Source organism: Hyalella azteca, unplaced genomic scaffold, assembly GCF_000764305.2.
Source record: "Hyalella azteca isolate HAZT.00-mixed unplaced genomic scaffold, Hazt_2.0.2 contig9428, whole genome shotgun sequence".
NCBI classification, from domain to species: domain Eukaryota; kingdom Metazoa; phylum Arthropoda; class Malacostraca; order Amphipoda; family Hyalellidae; genus Hyalella; species Hyalella azteca.
In genome coordinates, this window is record NW_025939500.1 from 39,000 (window position 1) to 61,769 (window position 22,770).

General features: G+C 38.0%; 1 protein-coding gene across 3 annotated transcripts in view; it reads right to left on the bottom strand.

Annotated features, from left to right (window-relative positions):
- LOC108669488 (ubiquitin carboxyl-terminal hydrolase 2) overlaps positions 1 to 20,807 on the bottom strand; it is a 52,252-nt gene extending 31,445 nt beyond the window's left edge. Inside the window, exons 1-3 of one of the 3 annotated variants that reach the window (XM_018156835.2) lie at positions 20,480 to 20,807; positions 8,161 to 12,977; positions 3,903 to 4,052 (exon numbers count right to left, since the gene is read on the bottom strand). In XM_018156835.2, coding sequence (XP_018012324.1) covers positions 3,903 to 4,052; positions 8,161 to 9,414 — 1,404 coding nt within the window. In that variant the 5' untranslated portion in view covers positions 9,415 to 12,977; positions 20,480 to 20,807. Of the gene's footprint in view, positions 1 to 3,902; positions 4,056 to 8,160; positions 12,978 to 20,479 lie in introns of all 3 variants that reach the window. The other 2 variants (XM_018156834.2, XM_018156836.2) reach the window with 2 other exon arrangements.
- Between the last annotated feature and the right edge of the window lie 1,963 nt (positions 20,808 to 22,770).

The following is a 22,770-nucleotide window of genomic DNA, read 5'->3' on the forward strand; positions in this document are numbered from 1 at the left end:
GTTTACAAGGTTTTTGCCTTCATTAAGAAAACAGGGAGAAATTTTAATGCAGGTTAAATAAGATCCCATTCTCTTATTACGGTAAATTTATTCCAAACGCAACATTTTTCTGGGCCATAACGCAGGAGCGCAGCAACGAAATAAAAGGGAACATTTGTACATATTTCCCGTCGCCAGAGGTCGCCTTCAAGCCTACGTCGCTGATAGTGTTGGAATGTGTGATGTGCAATAGCATGAGAAACTATGGACGAACACAGGCATTAACATGATGATATTCATGTAAATATCAACATTATCACTCATATGATAGATAGCATTCAACTTTGTAGTAAACATTCAGGAAATGTTTCATATAATAAAATAACGTCGAAAAAATCCATCTCACGTCAAGGGTTATGTGTGATCAGCCCGTTGAACGTTTATGACAAAAAAATATTAAATCAATCAGAGAAATGAATGCGGTCATACAAGAGGAATCCTTCAACGAAACGATGACCGAAGCGTCCATTAGATATCGCCGCTTTCGTTCCTTCACAGCCTATCGACATTGACCTTCACGGAGCCAGCAGCTCCATCACCGAGCAATCGATTTTCCTTCTCATGTGTGCCGCTAACGAAGTCTAATTCTCTCTTTCTACATCACTTCTCAATTTTAATAAAGAAGAAATAGACAAACTAACGACATTGAGCTGCACCTAAAATGTCAGCTGATTGAATAGTCCAACTTCGCGTTACGGAATTTGAAAACATGCACAATTTTAGTACTCTAGAACTAAAATTAAATACGAGTCCATGGACCTCAATATGTTCGGACATTGTGAAGTATTTCAATGTCCATAAATATCAATTTTTCAGTTGATATTATCCGTAATTATCAACTTTTCAGTTAGATAAGCTTAAGTGATGATAATTCAGTTAATTATTATCGTCTTGTAGGTTCCAAATATAAAGGCACAGAAAAACATGGTAAAATACAGCATTATGTGTTGCCAAAAAATGTGCACTTAGAGAAAATCATCATTTTTCCGTAAAAAGTCTTGCATTATAATGAAGGAAACACATTTTTGTGCTCGCTCATTTAATTTTTTCTTTGACTTCTAATGCAATTAATGTCTCAAGCTACCGCCATAGGTGCCTAGGCCTAAGGCCTATAGAAACATTCCTGGTAACGCTAATACAATATCAATAATTCGCCATAATGGCACATTGTAACTTAATCTCCGCATTTTATTGTTTGTTTTTGATATTCAAAATTTATTATACCCATTTTAATGAGGGCGCGTTTCTTAATGCAGTACAACTTCTCGGCACGGAAGAAGCAAAAGTTGGTCGGGACGAAGGATGCTCGTCGACCTAAGCGGAGGTCATCAGTCTCGAAAGCAAAAGTTCGATGACACCTCGGGTGCCAATTAATCAATTAAATTAAGAAGCATTACCATGCAAATAAAATGAATTGTAGCAAAAGGTATTCTAGTTGTGAACTAAAACTATAATCAATTTAACTCCATCTCAGAATTAATATTTAAAAGAAAAATGCGAGCAAAATTCATTTGAGAAAAATATACGCTCGATAGATGCAAAAAAACTTGAAGGGCGTCCCTCCCTCCCGACGGCGAGACGCTGAAGGCGCCCTCCCTCCCGACGACGGGGCGCTTAAGGGCGGCGCCCCTCTACTCTCCTCGCCTCAATACAAACGCTTTTGTTCCACAGTCATGCGTAATTTTTTGTCGTACTAAATCTGGATTACGTAATCCATTGTAACCTCGAGCTTTCTTGGAACAATGCCTGACTTCTAAAAGTGTACCTAACAGTCGAAAATTTTTCTGAAGCATGAAACCGATGCCGCAGCAATATTTAACACTTTTTTCTTCCATTTTATCATGATCACTTTCAATATGTTTAATGTCTTGATCATGATCACCAATATATCATAGTTTAATATCATGATCATACCGGCAATATTAAACCCTGGGCTGTAAACTTGAGGTGGCTGCGTGGTACAAGATCGCTTTTTCAGAGCACCTTGAATGCTAATGCAATGCTTATGGCGTAACCGGAGCCATTCATCTTCAGAATAAGAGAGTGATGACGTGTATGATAATGATTTATTGAAGAGTGCTCTATTAAATGCACCATGATAGAAGAACGTCGGGCAAGAAACACTCAATTCGTCGAGACTTTAATGTCATTGAAGGGATAAATGGTGTCAGTCCGGCGCATGTTAATTTAACTACTGTTGACCAGATACTTGCTGTAGGACGATTGAAATGACGTTGAACGTTTTACGTATTGGATTTCGATGAATTATTGTTATCAAGAAATGGAAAAATTTAAAATACCAATTTCGTTGATTTCTATTATGACAAATTGGCTGTAGCTTGAACTGCCAGCGGTGCAGCATTATGCATTTATGAAGGAATTAGTTTCCAGCATGAAAATTTTTAGTTGGGTGGCAGATATTTTACGATGGAAACCCTGTTTTATTGAAGTAGCAGTTTTTTGACGGGGGAAATTTTTTATCGTTAGAAGTAGGCTTTGTGGGAATGAATAACGTTCGTATTGTCACTGCCTGAGTGCAAACTGCGAACGATTTTTTTTTCTAATTGGAAACGCTTTTCCAGTAGTGTAATACATTAAAATTGTGATTTTTCACTCTTTATCGCCCGATAAAAGAATTGCATACAAGGTTTGCATACATGCACGGTCTAGACAAAAGTCATTTAAATGTCAAGCTTATTGCACTGTTTAATAATGAATCAAGTTATTGGCTAAAAGTTATGAGAAATATATTTAATGAAAATATTCATTAAGTTATTTGCGTTGCGATTCTCGTCCATGTAGACCATAAAATTAAAAATAGGTAAATATGTTTAACCTCACCATATGAAGTCATTATATGCACTCTAGTGTCACGTTAATGCCCGATTACGCATGCTAATTAGAGTGTGGAAAACGTGAGCAATATTCGGTGCTACACTCGGTTTAAATTTCAAAAAGGTTTAAATTTCGGTTTAAATTTCAAAATTTCAAAAGATTGTGAGTTTGTTTAGACTCAAGCGTTTAACGTTGAACATTAGATGTTCAATTGCGTCTCACTTCGACGGCCAAGGCAGGCATCGTGTCTTACATCGTCTATACATTGAATAACCCTTGCTGTGAAAAACTTGTGAATGTAAGTTCAAATCATGAATAAATGTTCATATATTTTAATATCTTTATCATAAAATGTGATAAAAATTCTCATAAAGGGTTGACATTTGAGTTACAAGTTAAAATTCCGCGGGCTATTCGCTTCAACCTGATGTCCTGGATAGCAGGATTGCCGCAACGATGTAAAAAATTATGTTGAACCATGCACTTACCGAGATAAACATTATATTCAAAGTGATTCATCCTAGTCGAATCCGCACCACAATGTTAATCAGGGATGAGACATGATTAAATGCTCCATGTGATCTCATTTGCACTTGTTAACAAACAAAGAAAGTGTGCGCGAAGGTATAGTCCATGTCAGTACTGTAAATTATTCCACTCAAGCTGTTTACTCATAAATGCTCATGCAGAAACAATGTCAGCAATTCATATGTCGAAACAAAACCCCTTTCTAACAAACCTTTTCCAGTCGAAACAAAAAAAATTAATGTACTTGAATAAAATTTTACGACGGACGTTGAAAAAGTTGCTGCGGTTCGAAATTAACATATTTCTATAAAAAAATTATATTAGTCAACGTTTGAGAGATGGCCAATAGCCTAAACTTGCATGGAGCCACATTGATGCTTTGAAAATTTCGTTATAGTTCACAATCAATGTTATAACAAACAACACGATTGTTAGCGGGAAAATTTGATTAGAGTTAATGGAAATAAAGCCGTTGTTAGAACGTACAAACACGCGCTGACCTCGTCGAGTTCGCGGGCAACTCGCGCAGCAATACGTTCACGGACTCGGCAGCTGCGAGGCACGCCAGTGCGCGCCGAGTAGTAGGAGGAGGAGGTGCTAGACGCGTACGGCGAGACGCTGCATGACGGGTCGTCTAGATGCTGCAGTGAATGCTGCCGATACACACAACTATTCATCAGAACCAGTAAAAAATTATTATCTTCAATCAGACTTGCTTAAAAGAGCAAATTCTGTCATCATATACAAAGAATTAATATTTGTAGAAGACCGTGAGCGGATGGGTTGGAACACGCACTTGTTGCTGTTGAATCGGCAGATTAATTAACTATTAAAAAGAATTGGAATCCAAAACTAATGTGTAAATCTGACGAACAGACATAAAACAATCATTCTAGAACATAAATGACAATTTATTGAATCTCCAGTCAAAAAATAGGATCTTTTACGAAAAACACTGATCGGCCTATAAAAAAAATCCTTCAACTCGCAAACAAATTTGACATTCCGTTATCAAAAATTTTATTCACTTTATGGTGGAGCATATATTATAGCGTAAGCACCGACAAATATTTTTCAGATGCGTTTTCGATAAACATTATTCTAGCTTTGCAAAATATCGTCCTAATAACTTTGCAATTGCCCTAATAACTAAATGCTTCAGTGCGGTATACACATCAAAATCACTTTATACGACAATTATATTTCGGTTAATGTTCGTCCCAGAATTTATAAAAGAAAAAATAATTTCGTGAGAGTGGCATCACTGACATGGAATCATAAAACATTCTTAATGCAGTGAGTAGTTTCGAAAAATAATTTTGAACCACATCAAATGCTAAAATATCGTAATTATTGGCAAATTTAAACAAAGGCAACAGCAAGATATAAAAACGGAATTCACAAGGAAAATTTAATTATTAGATTAGTGTGACCTAACTTCGCGGACAGATGACATGAAGTAGTTTTCTAGTAGAGAATTTTCGAGAAAATCTACGGAATTCACTGTCAATATTTCAATATCTACCACTAATGCAAACATTTTCAATTTCTATTGAAGACAAATTATTAATTATTTTACAACACAACATTATTCTGTGATGGAATATTTCATAATTGAAATGAAATTTCATCCAATTTGAGGTGAGTACGAAAGTCTATACCCAGCCTTGGCGTGACCAGAGAATTTAGGCCGAGGGCGTGTCTATACAAGTTAACAAGACCACACAGAAAAATCAATGCTTCATTCCGTCGAAATAGTGACACACTTTCTTACCCACAGCACGCGCAGAGGGCAGACGTATAACTGATACGCTCTTCTGCTCGTGCAAACTTGGTCAAGATTCCCACACATGCAAGGGCATCAAGTGCATCGTTATTTGGACAAAGCTTCACTCATTTGTCTGAGTGTAGTGGCAGCACGTACAGGTTATTTATTATCTGTTTTATTTTTTGCTACAAATTTCGGAATTTCCTGCACACGTCAAACAATGAGCTAAAAAACTTCAATACCAGCACTACTGCACGCAAGCATTAGTTTCAGCAAGCGTTAGGAAATTACGTTAACTTGTATTGTTTGTTGTATATAGAAGTGTATATTTATTATTATTGACTTACATTGTTTATTGTTTAGGAGTGTATTTTTAATGTTATTAACTTGTTTATTGTGTATTGTTTAGGAGTGTATTTTTAATGTTCTTACTTGTCTATTGTTTATTGTTAAGGAGTGAATATTTAATGTTATTGACTATTTTTTTGTTTATTGTTTAGAAGTTTATATTTAATGTTGTTGACCCCAATATAAAACTAGAATTCACGCCTAAACAACACACACAATCCTTCAATCGAACAGAAATCTTGGTTCCTCTAAACGAATTAAATGAAGCAAGCAACCAAATTAATAGAATAAATGTCCATGAAAATTTGAAGAGCCGCAAAAATTTGAAATGGAAACTGCTGCGATATGCAAATTAATTAATTGTATACCTAGAATATTACATTTAAAGTAAAAACACGGTAATGAAAAACTTACACTTTAGTCCATCTAGGATAGATTTGAAATTATGCCTCTACAAGAAAAAATTGTTCAACATTATCTTTAATTTTTATAGAGTCGAGTCAGCCCTCATACAAAGCACGATCTTGTCATTGATCCGCCCTGAAAATCGGTGAAAAATCACAGGAATTTATTAAAGCCGATCTGAAATCAGAATTTTAGTGACGTAAATTTAGCGGTGGTAGCGTTTATTAGGCGGTTAGACCAGTGGCTGATTCTGTATGTCGCAGAACATTCACGGCTAGTTGCAGGTCTCGAACACCTAACTCAATGCTTCAATTTTGACTCACAGCTTCAATTTCAGATAACTTTGAAAAAAAACAAATTGGTAAGCGGTATTTGTTTCATTATTATTGCAATTGACAAACGAAAACGTAAGTGATTCCGCGGTCTTTAGGGTGAAGGTTGCGTTGGCAGCCGCCAGAGGGACAGCTCGTAGAATATATACGCGGTGCAGTGCCAAGTGGGTAGCCTTGCTTGCCTGGCTGCTGCGATGCGTGCGTCATGCGCAGAACTTAAGCGAATGAGATTTAACGCGTCCAAATATCCTCGGTCGTGTATACTTATTTTTAGGAAACTTTCAAGACATTAAAGCAGCGGTAATATGTCGCGTCACTTTAGAATGACATATCATTAATAATTTCTAACTTTCAAGCAAGATTTGTTCGTTGAACAGACCTGTGTCCTGACCAGACTACGACAGCATTACTCGTACATAATAACGAACTGTATTAACGCTTTCGTTAGATAATGTGCAAATCCCTGGGTGGCATGGTTGGCAAATTGGATTTGACATGTTCTGATTTTTTTTCATTTAAAATTTTATTCACTTTCTTATGATTTTTCGAAAGTAATTGACTTTGGTATTATTTTTTGGACATAAATTCTCCTGAAGAAATTGTTTAATGCTTGACCTTATTATGAAGTGAAGTTCAAGAGCAAAAAATTTAAAATATGCCGCTCAATTGATATTCATCCCACTAAACTGTAGAAAATTAAAAAATGCATGTCAAAAAATCTTTATTGAAGCAGTCCATGCTCCATTAAACGCTGACCGCATAAACGAGTTTTCGATGAAATAATGACAAATTTCAAAACAATGTTGAAAACAAAGTCAAGGACAACGTTAACAACGAGTTTTCACCAAAAGTCCTCAATTACTCAAAAGAGGGTCTTGCTTTCACCCAACTTTGTTTACATTAAAGTCTAGGCTAAGTAATATTGTAAATGATGACTGTCTGTGGGAAAGCTATTTTTTACGAGTGATGTCACCACTTTTTAGCGCATTTTCTAATTTATGGAAAAAATGCACTATTGTGCTCGCCGACGCCAAGTCCGTCCGTCTGTCCGTCCGTGACTTCATGTTTTCGTCGACGAGAAAATGCGCTCTCTGTCACTCACTGCAGTGAGTACTGAGTTAAATTTTTATATATTGCGCTTATTTGATTGGAGGCGCCAAGCTATCAGAACATGAAAACCATCTCATAAAGAGTGACTTAAATAAATTCTTATCTGCCTTCGAATAGTTTCATACTTTATTAACTCGCTCTTCAAGGTGAGGTGGTTATTTTTACAAACACTTCGGTGAAAATAAGCTTAGAATGTTTTGTAGGCAGACACGGAAAAGTAAAAATTCCACCGACACCATTTTTACAGAGCGAGAACCAAAAATTTTTAATATAGAATTAGAGAATATAACTTCGGACTTATTGAAGTGTTTCGTTTATTTCCATTTAAATTTCTTTTTGTCTCAATACATCGTTCACGACACGAATTCAAAAAGATCGTGAAAGTTGTATATGTAACGAGCGTTTTCGTTTTAGTTACTATGGAAAATTAACTAAATTATTATTATTTTGCACTAAAAATATTATATTAATTACGATATTCATTAGGCGTTGCGCATCTGCAAACTTGTTCACCGATATAGAAAAATAAATTTGAAGCTATTAGATCAATATCATAGTTTTAGTGATTAATTTCAGAAGTAATTTATATTTTTAATTAATTTTATGGATATAGGTATTATTAAAGTTGAAGGTAATTGTTGCACCAATCTCTGTGATCTTAACCACTCGGTCACCTTGAAACTATGTTAGCGATTTCATTCGTGATAATATAATATTATTAGTACATTAAATTTACGCAACAAGTCTATTATTCAGAACATCATTAATAATTTTTAAATTCAACTGACAACTCACCTTTGTCGAAGTGCCGTTTGTGAGAGACTTCCGGCCGTCGGGGGATCGCGATTGAGGTGAACCTAGATTTTTCCTACTCGGTTGAGGAGATTCAAGACGTTTAGAGTCACGATAATCCCGACCAGATTCCGAATCTGATTTGTTGCCTGATGCAGAAGCATGATTTGAGGTTGGTGAGTCCCGACTGTAGTTACCGGAGTCAGTTCGTCGCCTGCCAACGCTCTCAGTTGGGGATTCGCATCTAATGGTGGGCGTGGGGCGTACGGTCGAAGAATCGTCACTTGGGTACCCGTTCAGGTTGGACGAGTCGTATTTACGACGAAGCTCCAAAACCGACTGCCGGCGCTCGTCGTTATCATTGTCATCTTCGTTACCCTCATCGTTACCGTTATGTTCCACTGACTGCCGGGGCCTGGCAGTATAAAGATCCGGGCTACTGGTTCTGCTTTTGCGAATAGGTGACAGCCCCAACCGCTGCCGACGGGCCGAGATCCAGTCATCGTCCCGTTTGCGCCGAGCAGCGGCTTCCTCCGACGCGACACGTGCGGAGGTGGAGCTAGGGGGTGTGTCATCGTCAAAACTTTCGTAATTCCGAACTCTTTCACTCACTCGCACTTTTTCTTTTTCCCTATCATCGTTTTCGTCTCTCTCGATACTCTTTTCTTTATTTTTTGAACGTCCTTCCCATCGGTAGTTCGAGGCGTATGATGACGCACTAGGTCCGTAGGATTTTGTTTCTACGGAGTTACCGTTCCGGATGTCAGACGAGCGATCACGGGAAGATGTCGTCAGCCTTGAACTGTAACCAGAGTCTCGGGAGCTGGAATTGTCACGTAGTCTGGATGATAACGTAGAAGACGCATACCGAGACGACGTATCAGACACAGAACGTGATCCCAAACCTCGACTGCTAGTACTTCGTTCCTCAGACTCGCGGGATTCTGAAGACTGTCTGTAATAACTTGTCCGCGCTGGGGATGGGTCTCGATTCGTTCGACTACGATAACTTTCTGATGAGTATGAAGAAGTATAAGAGGGTCTAGGTGGCTTCGTTGCACTATATCTAGATGCGTAGGAGCTAGTATAGCCTGAATAAGATCCACCACCATAACTAGAGGTGTAGGAGGAGTATCCAGAACGGTCTAGGGAGGGAGTTCGTCCTAGATAGGAGCTGGCAGATGGCGTAGTACTACTTCGGTAGTAACTGGTACTCCTACTCGGGTAGTACGACGTCACTGACGGAGCAACTGGCATTGTGTAGTCAGTTGTTCGTTATTAGAAAAATATGGTAGGCGGTTTCAATAGCCAACTGTACGAACCAATGAAGACTTGATTCACTTGTATTTAAGTTTCATTTGTTTTGACAGTTTCACTTGCATTTACGACTGGTACAAATAACTGAAATGATGTCCGTTAGTTAAAACAAACAACTTAGAAAACTGATCAGCGTTTCATCAAATCATTCAACACCGAATCAAATGCCACTTATCATAAGTTCTCACGTAGATCCACAGTAAAAACAGAAGGTTATAAATGAAAAATCGAGATGGCCGTTGAAACAATTTATCTGCTGTCCGATGATTGTGTTTTTAGTTACCAATTTTATATAGTTTTTTTTTTTTGAAACGCCAAGCGCATTTAGGTATCCCACTAGGCACTAGGCAGTTAGATATCGCACTACGAACAGCTAGTCAACGAAGCTCTCGTTTTCTTGAAGTGATTGACTCGGGAGAGATAATGAAGATAACGGTGCTATTGATAATGCTCTGCCATCTAACAACTGCAGCCCTGATAAGCAATGATTTTTTATACAATAGAGAGTATGGCAAAAACTAGAGCTTCTTTTAAAATCAATTTGCAGCTGCAGAAATGAATCCGATGATTTATCTTAAATCCCATTACTTCTATCGTGGAACACTCATGATAACAAATGCACTGGGCTCCTGATGAGATGAAGCATCGAATGCGCACTCTACTTCTTTCTTGATTTTTCTATATAATAAAAATTTCATTTGGCCACTGATTTAGAGCAAAGGTGTAGCATGTATAGCCAACACAAGCCGTGAATTATTACACAAATCTCACCAAGTTTCGTGTGGTGTAGTAATCGTGAAGAAATATCTTATAATCTCCTGAGCACACGTAATGGGATTTTGTACATGTGATTGAAAGGTGCACATGAAAGTGAGCACAAACGTGAATAAATAGACTGAAGTGCGACGAGTGTGACGAAGGAGAGTGCCACACCACCTGGCACAGTCAGCATCTGCAGTTGGCACTCCTCCAAGTCTGCCACCTCCACCTACTGCTGGCATACAATACCTTGCATGGATTATTGCGTTGTCTTTCACATGTGGTTATTTCCAGCACTAAAACCCATTTGATGTTTCAGTTTGGAACGAAGCATTTTTTAGGTCATTATCGCAATCTCTAGGGAATTGGCAAGTCGCTGCACTATAAATATGCAGGAAGCCAAGCCCCGTTTGGGACTGCAAAGAAATTCCCAGAGGTCTGGAGTGATTGCCTTCTGTTTGCAATATTCTCGTACTCAGGCGTTTTCGATTTTCAGTTCACACACTTTTCTATTTCCAGAATAAATAGTCAATCATACGAGATATTCGGGCGTTTCCCGCTCCTTTCCACTCGATTTTTCGATAATTTTACAAATGCACACGTGGACGGAATCACTCAAGACGTCACATTTAGTATCTCTGATACTACATCAAATTTCCAAGCACTTCCTCTCGGTCAGTTGGCTAATTACCAGCCGATATTGTGACGAACATCTGCGCAAAAACACTTAATTCTTGAGCTATTGCAGCTGTGCGTATTCCTATAGCAGCATGTTATGCGAGACATATTTGGTTACTATTGCGAACTTTTGTCAAATCGAATAACGGATAAAACGTTGAGGTTTGATGAAAGCGGTGCATAGAAATTGCATAAAAATTCTTCATACTGTCGTAGATTGTCAGTTGCTTAGACGAAGCTATTTTTAGTAATTTTAGAAACCAAAGTTTGCCATTGATAATTTTTTTCTGAGCTCGGACAACAGGGTTTTGTTTATACAAATTTATCGATTATCTCTTAACAGTATTCCTTGTAATATTATTTCTTGTCGTTATCACAAAGACAAGGTATTAGTCACACAACATACGACTAAGTGACTAGCAGAAAGACGAACCACAATCGCGTATCGTCACTAGAAGCTAACTAGCGGCAGGCAGAGAGGCAGCGTGTGCCGCCAGCATGTCACAGCGGCTATTTTAGGAGCAGAGGTCTCGACTGCGCTCTAGTTGCGCAAGATGGCGAGGTGATTCCCGTAGACTTTTCTCGGGGAGGGCTCTCTTTCAAGTTATATATATACATACATTCGCGCATATTCTCTATAATTATACGAAGGATATCATTATAATCAAGAAAATCTTAGTATTTATAATACCCGAGCATTTAGCAACTACGTGAATGAATCAATTCAAAGATATTTGAATCAATTCAATGGACTGCGTCAAAGGGACCTTCAATTCTACTGGCACAAAGAAACAGTGCCACTCGAATCATGTTTCAGGTTAGTTTAGTGGACGGCTCTTAGTGTTCATTTTTAATGCAGGTTTCAAGGAGGGATGCATCTCGCGCCTCACACTATTAAATTTGTATGTTCAGTGTTACTCGACTTTTGAAGCCTTTAAATTGTGTCAAAGTTTTGTTCTGGAATCTGCACAGTCCAGTGTCCGAGGGATTTCATACCATAAATATTCTGATAACTATTTCAGTCAGTTTCAACAATCTGATCAGAATAAACTTCCATTTAAGACTACATTAACACTCGTTCTCTAGGCTTACACTATAAAGATTTGTAAGTTTCAGCACAACAAAAGCCCTATATGGCTCTAACTATATTATTCTACACGGAAACTTCTTGCTTAAATCGTACTATATATAAGACACGACTTGCATTCGGTTGAGCTTGAGATTGTCCTTATGGATACTTTTTCTTCCTTACTATTTGGGCCTACATTTACTTCACTTAGGCCTTATTTCTTATTAATATAGAATTTTTTCGCTGCAATCCGTTCAAGGGTTTGATGTTTTGCAGAGCTAGACTCGTGAGACTGAATTATTCACAAACACTGGCACATTTTCCCACACCACAATATATACTCTTTAAAAATACAATTACATTCGAAATATTTCACCAACGTTCTTTGAAAACGTTCATTTAAAAATTCAAATATATCGGTATAAAATTATATTGACCTGAGAGAATTCAGTTGTAGAGTAAAGCGTCTTAAAAGAGTTGTTCCATCAGAAGATTATTTCATTTTGAATTGAATGAGAAGTTGTTGTGAATTTCTGACAAAAGAGAAGAGGCGTTTCATCAAACACAGACCAGTAGAGTCGTAGAATATAGCAGGACTGGAGTGGGATGAAGCATGCCAGTGTTGAGTTTATGTTACAGCTTATACATGAAGCTGTAATTGAGTTGCGTGTTACAGCGTATACATGAAGCTGTAGAGGCCACACGCAGGGATGCTCATGCCATGCCAACTATGAAGAACAAGGCGCCTGCATCGGCGCTTCGCTGTCACCCTACAAGTTCCAACAAATCGATGATTCAGACTGCAACCATGAACCGTGGATCCGATCACGAGATTTTTATTATTATACTTTCTGTCTCTTGACCATATTAATATTCCTTCGGATGGCTCTAATGACCTCTCAAAGAAAGGGAAAGCAGCAGCTCAATTGCTGGTGTCGCTTCTTGTTGAACGAGCGCCGATTTGAGTTCAGGGATGACGGACATCGGTCTTGTTTTTCTGAAAAATAAAAATATACATTAGAACATGCTCACTTTTATCAATTTATTGAAGCTAACTTTAATTCATGAACCAAGATTATTTGGATTAGAAATATTTATTACATATTGATAGCTCGAACTAGAGCTTGAAAGTTTGACAATTGACATTTCCTTAATCGATAAAAATTTTTCCTAAGTCAGATGCGTCAAGGATATCTTTAAAAACTGTACAGGTAGTGTACAATAGGGAAGGCAAGACGTTATAGAAAGTAGAGAAATTTATGCGGAATAGTTGCAGAAAGTCCACGGTATATGTCAATCGTGTTTGAATGATATAGCGCATTAAACCTAATTGACTGAATTAGCTATAAGTTCCGGCAATGAAATTTTTGCATTTCTTCATCATTTGTGAGCAAGAAAAAGTCAATCTAAAGAAAAATGTTCCAGGTACGCGCTAAAGCGCTTGATCACGACTCAGACGAGACACGAGTACAGAATATAAGTTCAGAAATAGAACAATTACCCAGACGAATCTTAAACTAGCAATCTTCAGCCAAATTTTGCATTATTGCACTCTAAATCTATATCTAATAACAGCAAAATACTCAAAAATTGAATGCGTGTGATTTAGACACAGGATTAAATGGAATAAATTAGAAGACTTCATGCTGATATTCACAAGTGACGTCACAATATGAAGAGGCCGTACTGTCAAAACCAGCATGAGTGCATGCAGCAGCCAATTTCTCGTCTGCGATTATTGGCTTTAGCACGAAAGGCGGTCAGTGATTTGCTGACGGACTTGCAAACTCGTAACTATTCTCCATAATACCGCCATGCAGGACGGTCTATCAAAAGTCACGCGCACTGCAGCGAAGGAGGCGAGGGGAAACTCAAACATTCAGAGCATTTCCGCGGTATCCTGCCTACCGACGACCGCCACGAGTTCGCGACGAGGAAACGGACTATGCCAGCAAGCAGCAAAATGCAAAGCAGCAAACGAATACATTCATTGCGAGAAACCCCTAGTTTCTCTCCGATAACTGATACGCTTTATTATTTGGAGATCATTAAATTTTATGTATTCGGTTGTTAAATGCAGGAGTACATCATCCGGGAAATTAAAAAATTAGATCAGTACTCACTGCAGTGAGTGACAGAGAGCGCATTTTCTCGTCCGTCCGTGAAGTCACGGACGGACGGACGGACGGGCGCCTTTTTTCCCATAAATGAAAAAATGCGCTAAAAAGGAATCGAGCGTAGAATGGCCGGTGACATAGTTCCTTATATAGTGCGTTCTGTGCTGTCAGCTTTTTACGCTCTTTGGATAACATTTCCTAATGTTTGGTCTGCGACTTCGCATTCTACAATAGTTGAGAGTTTTTAACATCATCCTCAAAAAATAGGTTTCTAGTCCTTATTTTATTCAAATTTCTCGTTATTTTCGTTTTTTTCTTCTCCAATTTTGAACGAAATTACGTTCAATTTTACTAACCACTTCGATTAAATAATTTTAACATTTTACCGATAATTTCTAAGATTACTTTTGCTTGAATAATAAAAAAAATAGAGATTGGATACATGGAAAATTGCGTAAATTTATTAGATTAATAATGGATAAATTATGAAACGTTTCTCACTAAAATATATAGGCCACATAATAGCTTCTACACTATATAAACACGCCCCTAAAGTACAAATATTTACCCTAGAACTGCTAGGCATAACATGTATATTGTAAACTATTGTCTAACTAACGCGAGCGATGCAGCATATCCCGGTATATAAAACTATTAAATAAAATGTGAATAAAAGGCTTGCGTGTGTGCAGTGCACTATCGTTGCAATGCGACACCAACACTGCAGTTCAAAATGAACATCTCAGAATGCTATTGTGCATTTACAGCTACACATTTGAGAGGCGCAAAGCAAGCTGCTCCTTAAAACCAAATGTTTGCCACAAGAAATGAGCGAATGTGCAAGACCCTCGTGTACGAAAGTCCTCAGACCAACTATAACATAAATTAACTTATATAGGCAATGATATAATTATAATATACAAAATAACATTTAATTACTCATAGGCCTATATATAATGAGTAATTATAGCATTCGTATCGTCCGTCTGCAGTATAGCGAAACAAAATATCACTCCAGTCACGCATATACGAATGATCTATTATAGTGCATTCATGTTGATATAGTTATTCTCTATCTGGACTAAGTGCAGCAATATAGCCTTTGCATGCAGTCACGAATGAACGTTTGATCTATTAAAGTACATTCGTGTTGATATAGTTATTCTCTATCTGGACTAAGTGCAGCAATATAGCCTTGCAGTCACGAATGAACGTTTGATCTATTAAAGTACATTCGTGTTGATATAATTATTCTCTATCTGGACTAAGTGCAGCAATACAGCTCTGTATATGAGAGGGCGTATACAGTGTGGGCAGGTCCCAACTTTCGCTGTCCTTCGACACACAAAAAACCGTTGGTCGATGCAAGCGCCGCTGGTGCACGGGTCTGGGCGCTGGGGCGGTCCTGCAGTGCACGCACTAGGAGAAATAAACAAAACTTTGTCCAATTAGCGATGCACTTCTCCTCGTTTGTGAACCATCCATACCCAGTTGGGGCCCGACAATTGTGCGTATCAGTGCTACCTGCAAGAAGCGTGTCATTATGAGTAAAATATGACTCATTCGTTTGTGTAAGTGTGTGGGTGAAGTGGTGGATCTCAGCGCGTCGCAGAATCTCTGCCACACTAAACTACCCTAACAAAATTTAGAGTCGCCCCAGCTTCTGGAATCAGAAGCTGTCGCGTCTGTAAATTTTCACTGGGTAACAAAATTTAGAGTCGCCCCAGCTTCTGATAATCCAAATCAGAAGCTGACGCGTCTGTAAATTTTCACTGGGTACAATGTGCGATTACTCCTCATCATTTATTCAGTTAGGTAAACCCGTTTTATTATTGTCTTTTCACCTATTGTATTGTTTTGGATTTACTGGAAAGTTAATTTTTATGGTATTGTTGGATAACATTACGTTATTGTTCATTTCATTATTTCGCGATGTGCACTTTTCTTAATAGAATTCTTCAGTAAAGTTTACGAAAGGTGCTAATTATAATCATCTTTCCATCCTTATCCACGCTGCTTAATATAAGTGAGTCAGAATCTGATTCTATGTAGGGAATCGCGGTACTCAGCAAGATTTCCAAATAATGTCATAATGTCCATATAATGAGACTTTCTTATCCATAGCACTAACAGGGAGCGGATCAGAGTCTCAAAAAACACGTAACAGAGAGACTAAGTGAACATATATTACAGAGACTCAGAGAACACACATCACAGAGACTCAAAGAACACGCATCACAGAGACTCAGAGATCATGTATCAGAGAGACTCAGAGAACACGCATCACAGAACATATAGGAAGATTGCGCCACGCACGCTGTCGCGGCATCACCGTCGCTGCAATTATAAGTGTAGCAGACGGCGGTAACAGCTCTGCAATTCCTCTATTGTATCTCAGGGGCACAATGGCACAAGGCGGACGAAACTTATATAACAACTCACTCATGTCGTCGCATTGATATTCGCTACACGGATCCCTTCTAGATTTTAATGTGCGTCATATAAGATGAATACAACAGTACATATTACATCTTTCCGTAGAAGTCATGTGCAAGAAAATACGTAATTAATGCAAAATTTGAAGAACAATTCGGATGAATGCATTCGTTAGAGCAAAGCTACAACCACCCGGCAAGTAATGGTGATGAACGCCTGTCTTCTTGCTATCTCATCTACGATACCATTGTTAAGATCAATTCTAATTCAAAAGAAGAGGTCTGCAAGCCGGCGCGATAGCTTCAGTCACGTGGAGCTGATGCAGACGCATGTGTGAAACTTAGGGTCATCTTTTGCAACTAGTGAAATACTTTCTGCACGTACTGAAAAATGACGTATCAGCACTGATACGTCATTTTTCTGGCCAAACAACAATCATTAGTGTAATAAGACGCTAGAGTAGAATCTATCTGCTCTATACACTCTGCAGTTGCAGCGCAACAATCATTGTCGTGAAGCCGGATCTTCCTAAGCTATCCTGTCTCTCACAAGGACTTAGTTCCTACGTAGTTAAAGTGTCCTGCATCCAGAGATACTTACGACATAACCACAAGAGAGAAGCAAGATTAATTTCCTTTTCATTTGTATTCCAAATATTCACCCAGTATTTTGTTTGAGCAAATATATCTTTTATAGTTGAAACAATATTTGACGCAGAATAACAATTCCGAGCAAAATGGCACTGCAATTCAGAGAGAGCTCCTTTACAATCAGACTTTGACTAGGTTTCTTGAAATGAGAAACTAAAGATCAAACGTGCAAATAATATTTGAGTAAACAAACCGCTTTATGCTCGCTGCGAGAATTAACGAGCATTTTGATTATAATTGAAAACAAATCAAATTTAGAATTGAATCTAAGTATGTATCATTAGGATACCTTGCTTCTTCGTCTAAAAATGTATAGTGGTGAGTAAAGACGAATGAAAGTTCAAATTTATCAGAGCAGTAAACAAACATACTATTATTCAAATAGCATTGAAAGTAATAGCATTCTTTAATACTAATCGACATCAAAATTGAAAGCTTCATCCAGTCATGAACAAGCTTGCCTGCATCAGCAATGATCGCGACATTCCAGTAAACGGTTGCTTAAGCCGCAAAAGCTATAAAAACTGCATCTTTATTTCATTTCCGTAGCTCAACTGCGGTCATTTCCACAGTAACTATTTTTTCACGTTGCTAGAAATGCCAGAGTATCGAAGGCAAATCTAAAATCGGAAATAATCACTGACTCTTGAGGCGCAAAAATCAAGTTCAATGTCGGAATTTAGAAATAGTCAAAATGAGTAAAATTCACCATCTGCTCTCCGTTAATGAGCAGAATTTCATGATACTCATAATACTTGCACAAAAGAATTCTGATATGAACATTTTGTTCATTTCCTTTTTTTAAATTAGATCATTTTGTTTATACGAAAATTGCTTGCCGTGAACGGGCATTTCCTTAGATGTAGGCCTTTCTCCTGCCTGGAGAAATTAATTTGTTAATCAAGCCCTGCAAATTAAAAGTATTTTCAAATTAGATGCTTCTTAATAGAGAAAAACTTACGGAGTTCAGTTTGCGAAACACCAAATTATTAATACTTAATAATTTAATAATCCTTTGTCTTTATTGACTAAAAATAATCGATTTATCTAATCTTGTGATCAGAAATCAGTTCAATAAGTCCGATGGTCCAAAAAATTTCCGATCCTCTGCAGTGCGAGCGTCAGAATTAAGTCGTGGGAAGACTACTATCCTGACCGCCTGAGGCAATGATTCATCACATCATTGCACATCGTTCTTGGTTGCAAAATCGAAGACGTATACGAATGATAACATTTCTCTATTGAATATAACTCGAGTGGAAGAATTTACTTGACGTAGCCCGTTCATCGTTCCCGCATGATCGACATGCTTATCAAATCTCGACGCCCGTCGGCTCGCGTAACTGTGAACGACACCGCGGATGGATCGCATCGTCATGCACATAGCCGGCATACCTATGGCGCGCAAGGCAGATGTTGCTGCGTCGGTCATTGTTGCTGACGGCGCTGCAGATGTAGGTCAGCAGGGCCTACAGCTGTCGCGTTCCTGTACGAGATCTACAGCCGCTGGCGTCATTGGAGCCGTAGGACTTTCAGTTTAGGCATTTGATTTTAATATGATAACAGTACAGTTATGCCGATGATGAACACGTAAATAAATTGTTTTTAGGAAAAGAAATCAGATAAAGAAAAAATCTTGCGAACAAGCAATGCTATTACGAAACTCTTTTTAGAAGCCGCAATGATTACCGAAAAAGTTTTATTACCACTGAGGAAGAGCGGTTCAATTCAAATGCACGGTTTCAAAAACCGCGGTTCTAACGCAGCTGTTCAGAGACAGCAGTTCAGAGGCAGCTGTTCAGAGACAGCGGTTCTAAAGCAGTGATTCAGAGACAACAGTTCCGAGGCAACGGTTCTAATAAGCGTTTCAGAAACAGCTGTGCTGAAACAGCGGTTCACGTACGGCCCCTCGCAAGCAAGTTTGATCTGAACAAATGACCGACAGCCAAATGTCCAGAGTCGAAAGAACAAATCTACGGCTGAAGTCCTCGCAGAAGTTGTCGCGTGTCGGCATAGTTACTCCAGGCTAGGGCGTTGCCTGCACACTCTGCACACTCTGCTAATTCTGCACTCAGTGCGCACCCTAAACACTATGCACACTCTAAACTTTAAACACACTGTGCACACTCTGAACGCTATGCACACTTCCTCCACATAGCACACCCACTACACTCTGCCCTCAGAAAAATATATGGGTAGTATCGTCCAAATATTAACACACTTTCTACGAGTAGCAACTGATCGGCCCTTCTGCCGAGCCAACCTGTGTGAGGAAGACGCACACGCGGGCAAAAGGTGTATCGCTTTTGTGACAAGCTCACTAAATTCTCCGCGCGTAGGAGCTCGCATAGCACATTGCACCGGAATAGGTCGCTCATGAAAGCGTTCATCGCGGTTCACCGCAGCATTGCTTTCTTCAATAATCGTTCTTAGATGGTAAAACGAAGAACGATACAAATGATAATATAGGTATTTATCAATTGGATGGAGTAATAGCACTGGGCAAGTTAATATTAGCACATATATAAAAGATGGAATTCAATTGACCAACAATAACCTTTTTCTCAAGTACCGGCAAAGCTGAGCTGCTATTGAACTCATAAAGCCATGCCACGAAAAATATTTCAAAAACCGAGTGTACGAGAATGATCGTATGAGTGGCCGCTACGATCATCCTACAATACCGACGTTATACGCCATCTACCATGGCTGCATGTGCATCGTATAACGTCGGTATTGTAGGTATAAGGATGGTCGTATTTTATCGTATAACGTCGGTATTGTAGGTGTAAGGTTATCGTAAAACGTCTGTGATTTGCAGGTTCAGTCCAAATTTTGAATGATGATTGGCTGAATATCATTTATGATTAACGATATCATCAACGTCGCCGGAAGTGATCACTAAAGGCTTGCTAGGAAAGGCAGACTCAAGACGCATTATGTTTCTATTATCGATAGGCGCGTGGTGCTCTATTAATCATATTGTAATGCCGTGACTAAACGCCATTAAGCGCTGCAGGGAGTTAAAAAACTTGAAAGTTCATATAATGAATTTATTATGAGATTTATTGTTAGTACGGTATTAAAAATAAATAAAAAGACGGAATAGTGAGCAAACAAATACGTGTTGGCTTTCAACTATTAAATAAGTACATAAGCCGATGATAGGGCATGACAAGTAAAAATCTATTTAAATTAAGGTGCAGTTCAACTTTTGAGCATATAGTAACTATGATATCTCGTTATTTTTTTACTTATATACAGCCTTGATAAATAATCAATTTACTTTCAAATACCTTGTGCATGAAGAACTGAGAAGAGATTTTGATTGCAGATCATTAATTCATTCCTCGTTTAACGAAGGTGATCGAATATAGGTGAAAAATTCTTTCTTGGCAGGACAATTTATCGTATTTCTTTACTGTGTTATGTCATAATTCCAGTTTTAAAACTTTTGTTGGGATCAAAGCCAACTATATATATTACGTTATTTTTCGATTCTATGACAGAATCACAACGATAACGGAACAAACAAACTAGTAAATTACAAAGTTCAGAATAAATGAAAGACAGCCATGAAAACGAAAGTTAAAAGATGACAATGGAACTCCACATTGCAACTGAACGACGGTTCTAACCAAACTAACCTCCCTAGGTCACCGTCAGAGTAACCTTTCGTCAACAAGAATGCCAAGACATAGCGTGTATCACACGAAGACAAGTCAAACAGCATATTTCCACAGTATCGCGCTAAAATTATACGGACGAATCAAGAAACTTTCGCTGTATGAATCCAGATGATTGTTTCAATTTAAGTTGGAGTTATTATGATTTTTATTAGAATGAATCTATCTCATTAACATATGCGAATAATGAAAAAAGCTATAATTTGCCAAAATACTTATAATCAAATATTTATCACCCACAATCAAACTGCAATCAACATAAATTGAAGAAAAATAATATTGAATAGGATGATGTTTTATTATTCGCATTTTAATTCTTGTGAGAAAATGTTCAGAAATTATTTCGTTTAGATATGTTTATCGTAATGGTTGTGATGCTTCCCATTTTCTTAGATCTCTGCTCAAAATTGTGGTGGCGCAAACCCTATGAACAATGAAGAATGCTGATACCTAAATGAATCTTGGCCACGATCTGAATTTTGAGCTCATAATTTTATTGCTGCATATTACACTTTGGTGAAAGGTGAGTATTTTTCTGATGAACATTATTGATGAAATCAACGTTGTATATTTTATTCTTGCCGTTATTTAAGATTACGCTGTACTAGCTGGCAGATGAGTTAGCTATAGCTACCGAGGCTACGTAGGTGAAGTCTGGTGAACAAAGGTATTTATCCTAGTGAAAAAACAGGCTCTCTACTCATGTCAAACGTGAAACGTTCTACGTAAATCATCGAGTTGATGGCTAAACTAATTTTACAATTTATAATCACTCGGCACTCTGTGTACTCATCATTACTGTAGGTGTAGGAGTGTAGGTATAAAGTATAATGTATATGTATCACCGTATCAGTCTTAGTCTCTTAGACGATAATCTATAGCCTAGGGAAGTAGCTAATTTGATCATTTGAGAGCAGAGAGTGGCAGTACCTATAAATGAAGCATCAGTGAGCATCACACTTCATTTGACTTGGAAAACCTGTAACTAGACTGTCTTGACAAACTTTATATATAATTGGAACGTATTTTTGGATTGAACAAGCAGAATTGAGGATTCTACTACAAAAGGTACCTACCTATATGCTATAGTACCAAGTTCCTATGTATACACTGTACTGGTAGTGGTTAGTGGCCTACCAGGCTTAGCTACCACTTACCAGCACATAAAAAAAAATTCTATATAGCCTAGCACCCTAGCAAGCTAGCTTAGCCTAGCTATACTATGAAAATTCTTGTACCTAGAATCCTAGATTATTCTGCACGTTCACTGATTTTCATTGCCAACTGTTTTTCAGCATCATGAAGACAAATCAATTTCAGAACTATAAAGATAAGTCTGACTTTGAGAAGACTAGTGAAAAAAGGCCTATCATCATTACAGAGCGGTCAGAGCCTCTATGGCATACATTGACCATTGTGGTCAAAAATTACAGATAAATTTCTGCCTAACCAGTAACCACATCATTGTTTGATTTGGCAGTAAGAAAGAAATTCTTGAATAAGGGATATATAGGTTACCGTAAAAAAGGATTTCTTTGACTACTTTTTTTAAATGCCATTTTTTTTACTAGCTAAATTAAACTTAAATTGAAACATGCAAGATACAGGTCTATATTCTAGGTTCACTCATCATAAATTGCTGGCTCCTGCCTCTCATAGTTTTGATGTAATTTAAAAAAAAGGGATGGTAATTGTTACCCCTCGCTCTTGGGGTAGGGTAAACGCAGTATATTCCGACACTTTAAGGACGCATCGAGAAATGAAAAACTATTTTAAAAAAACCATATGCGTTACGTAAGTTCTGTTGCCTTCACAAGACTCTCAAAACACTTCACTACGCGTCAGCAACGATGAAACGTCACAAAATGTTGCCATATTTATTAAAAAGCCTTTAGAATGGA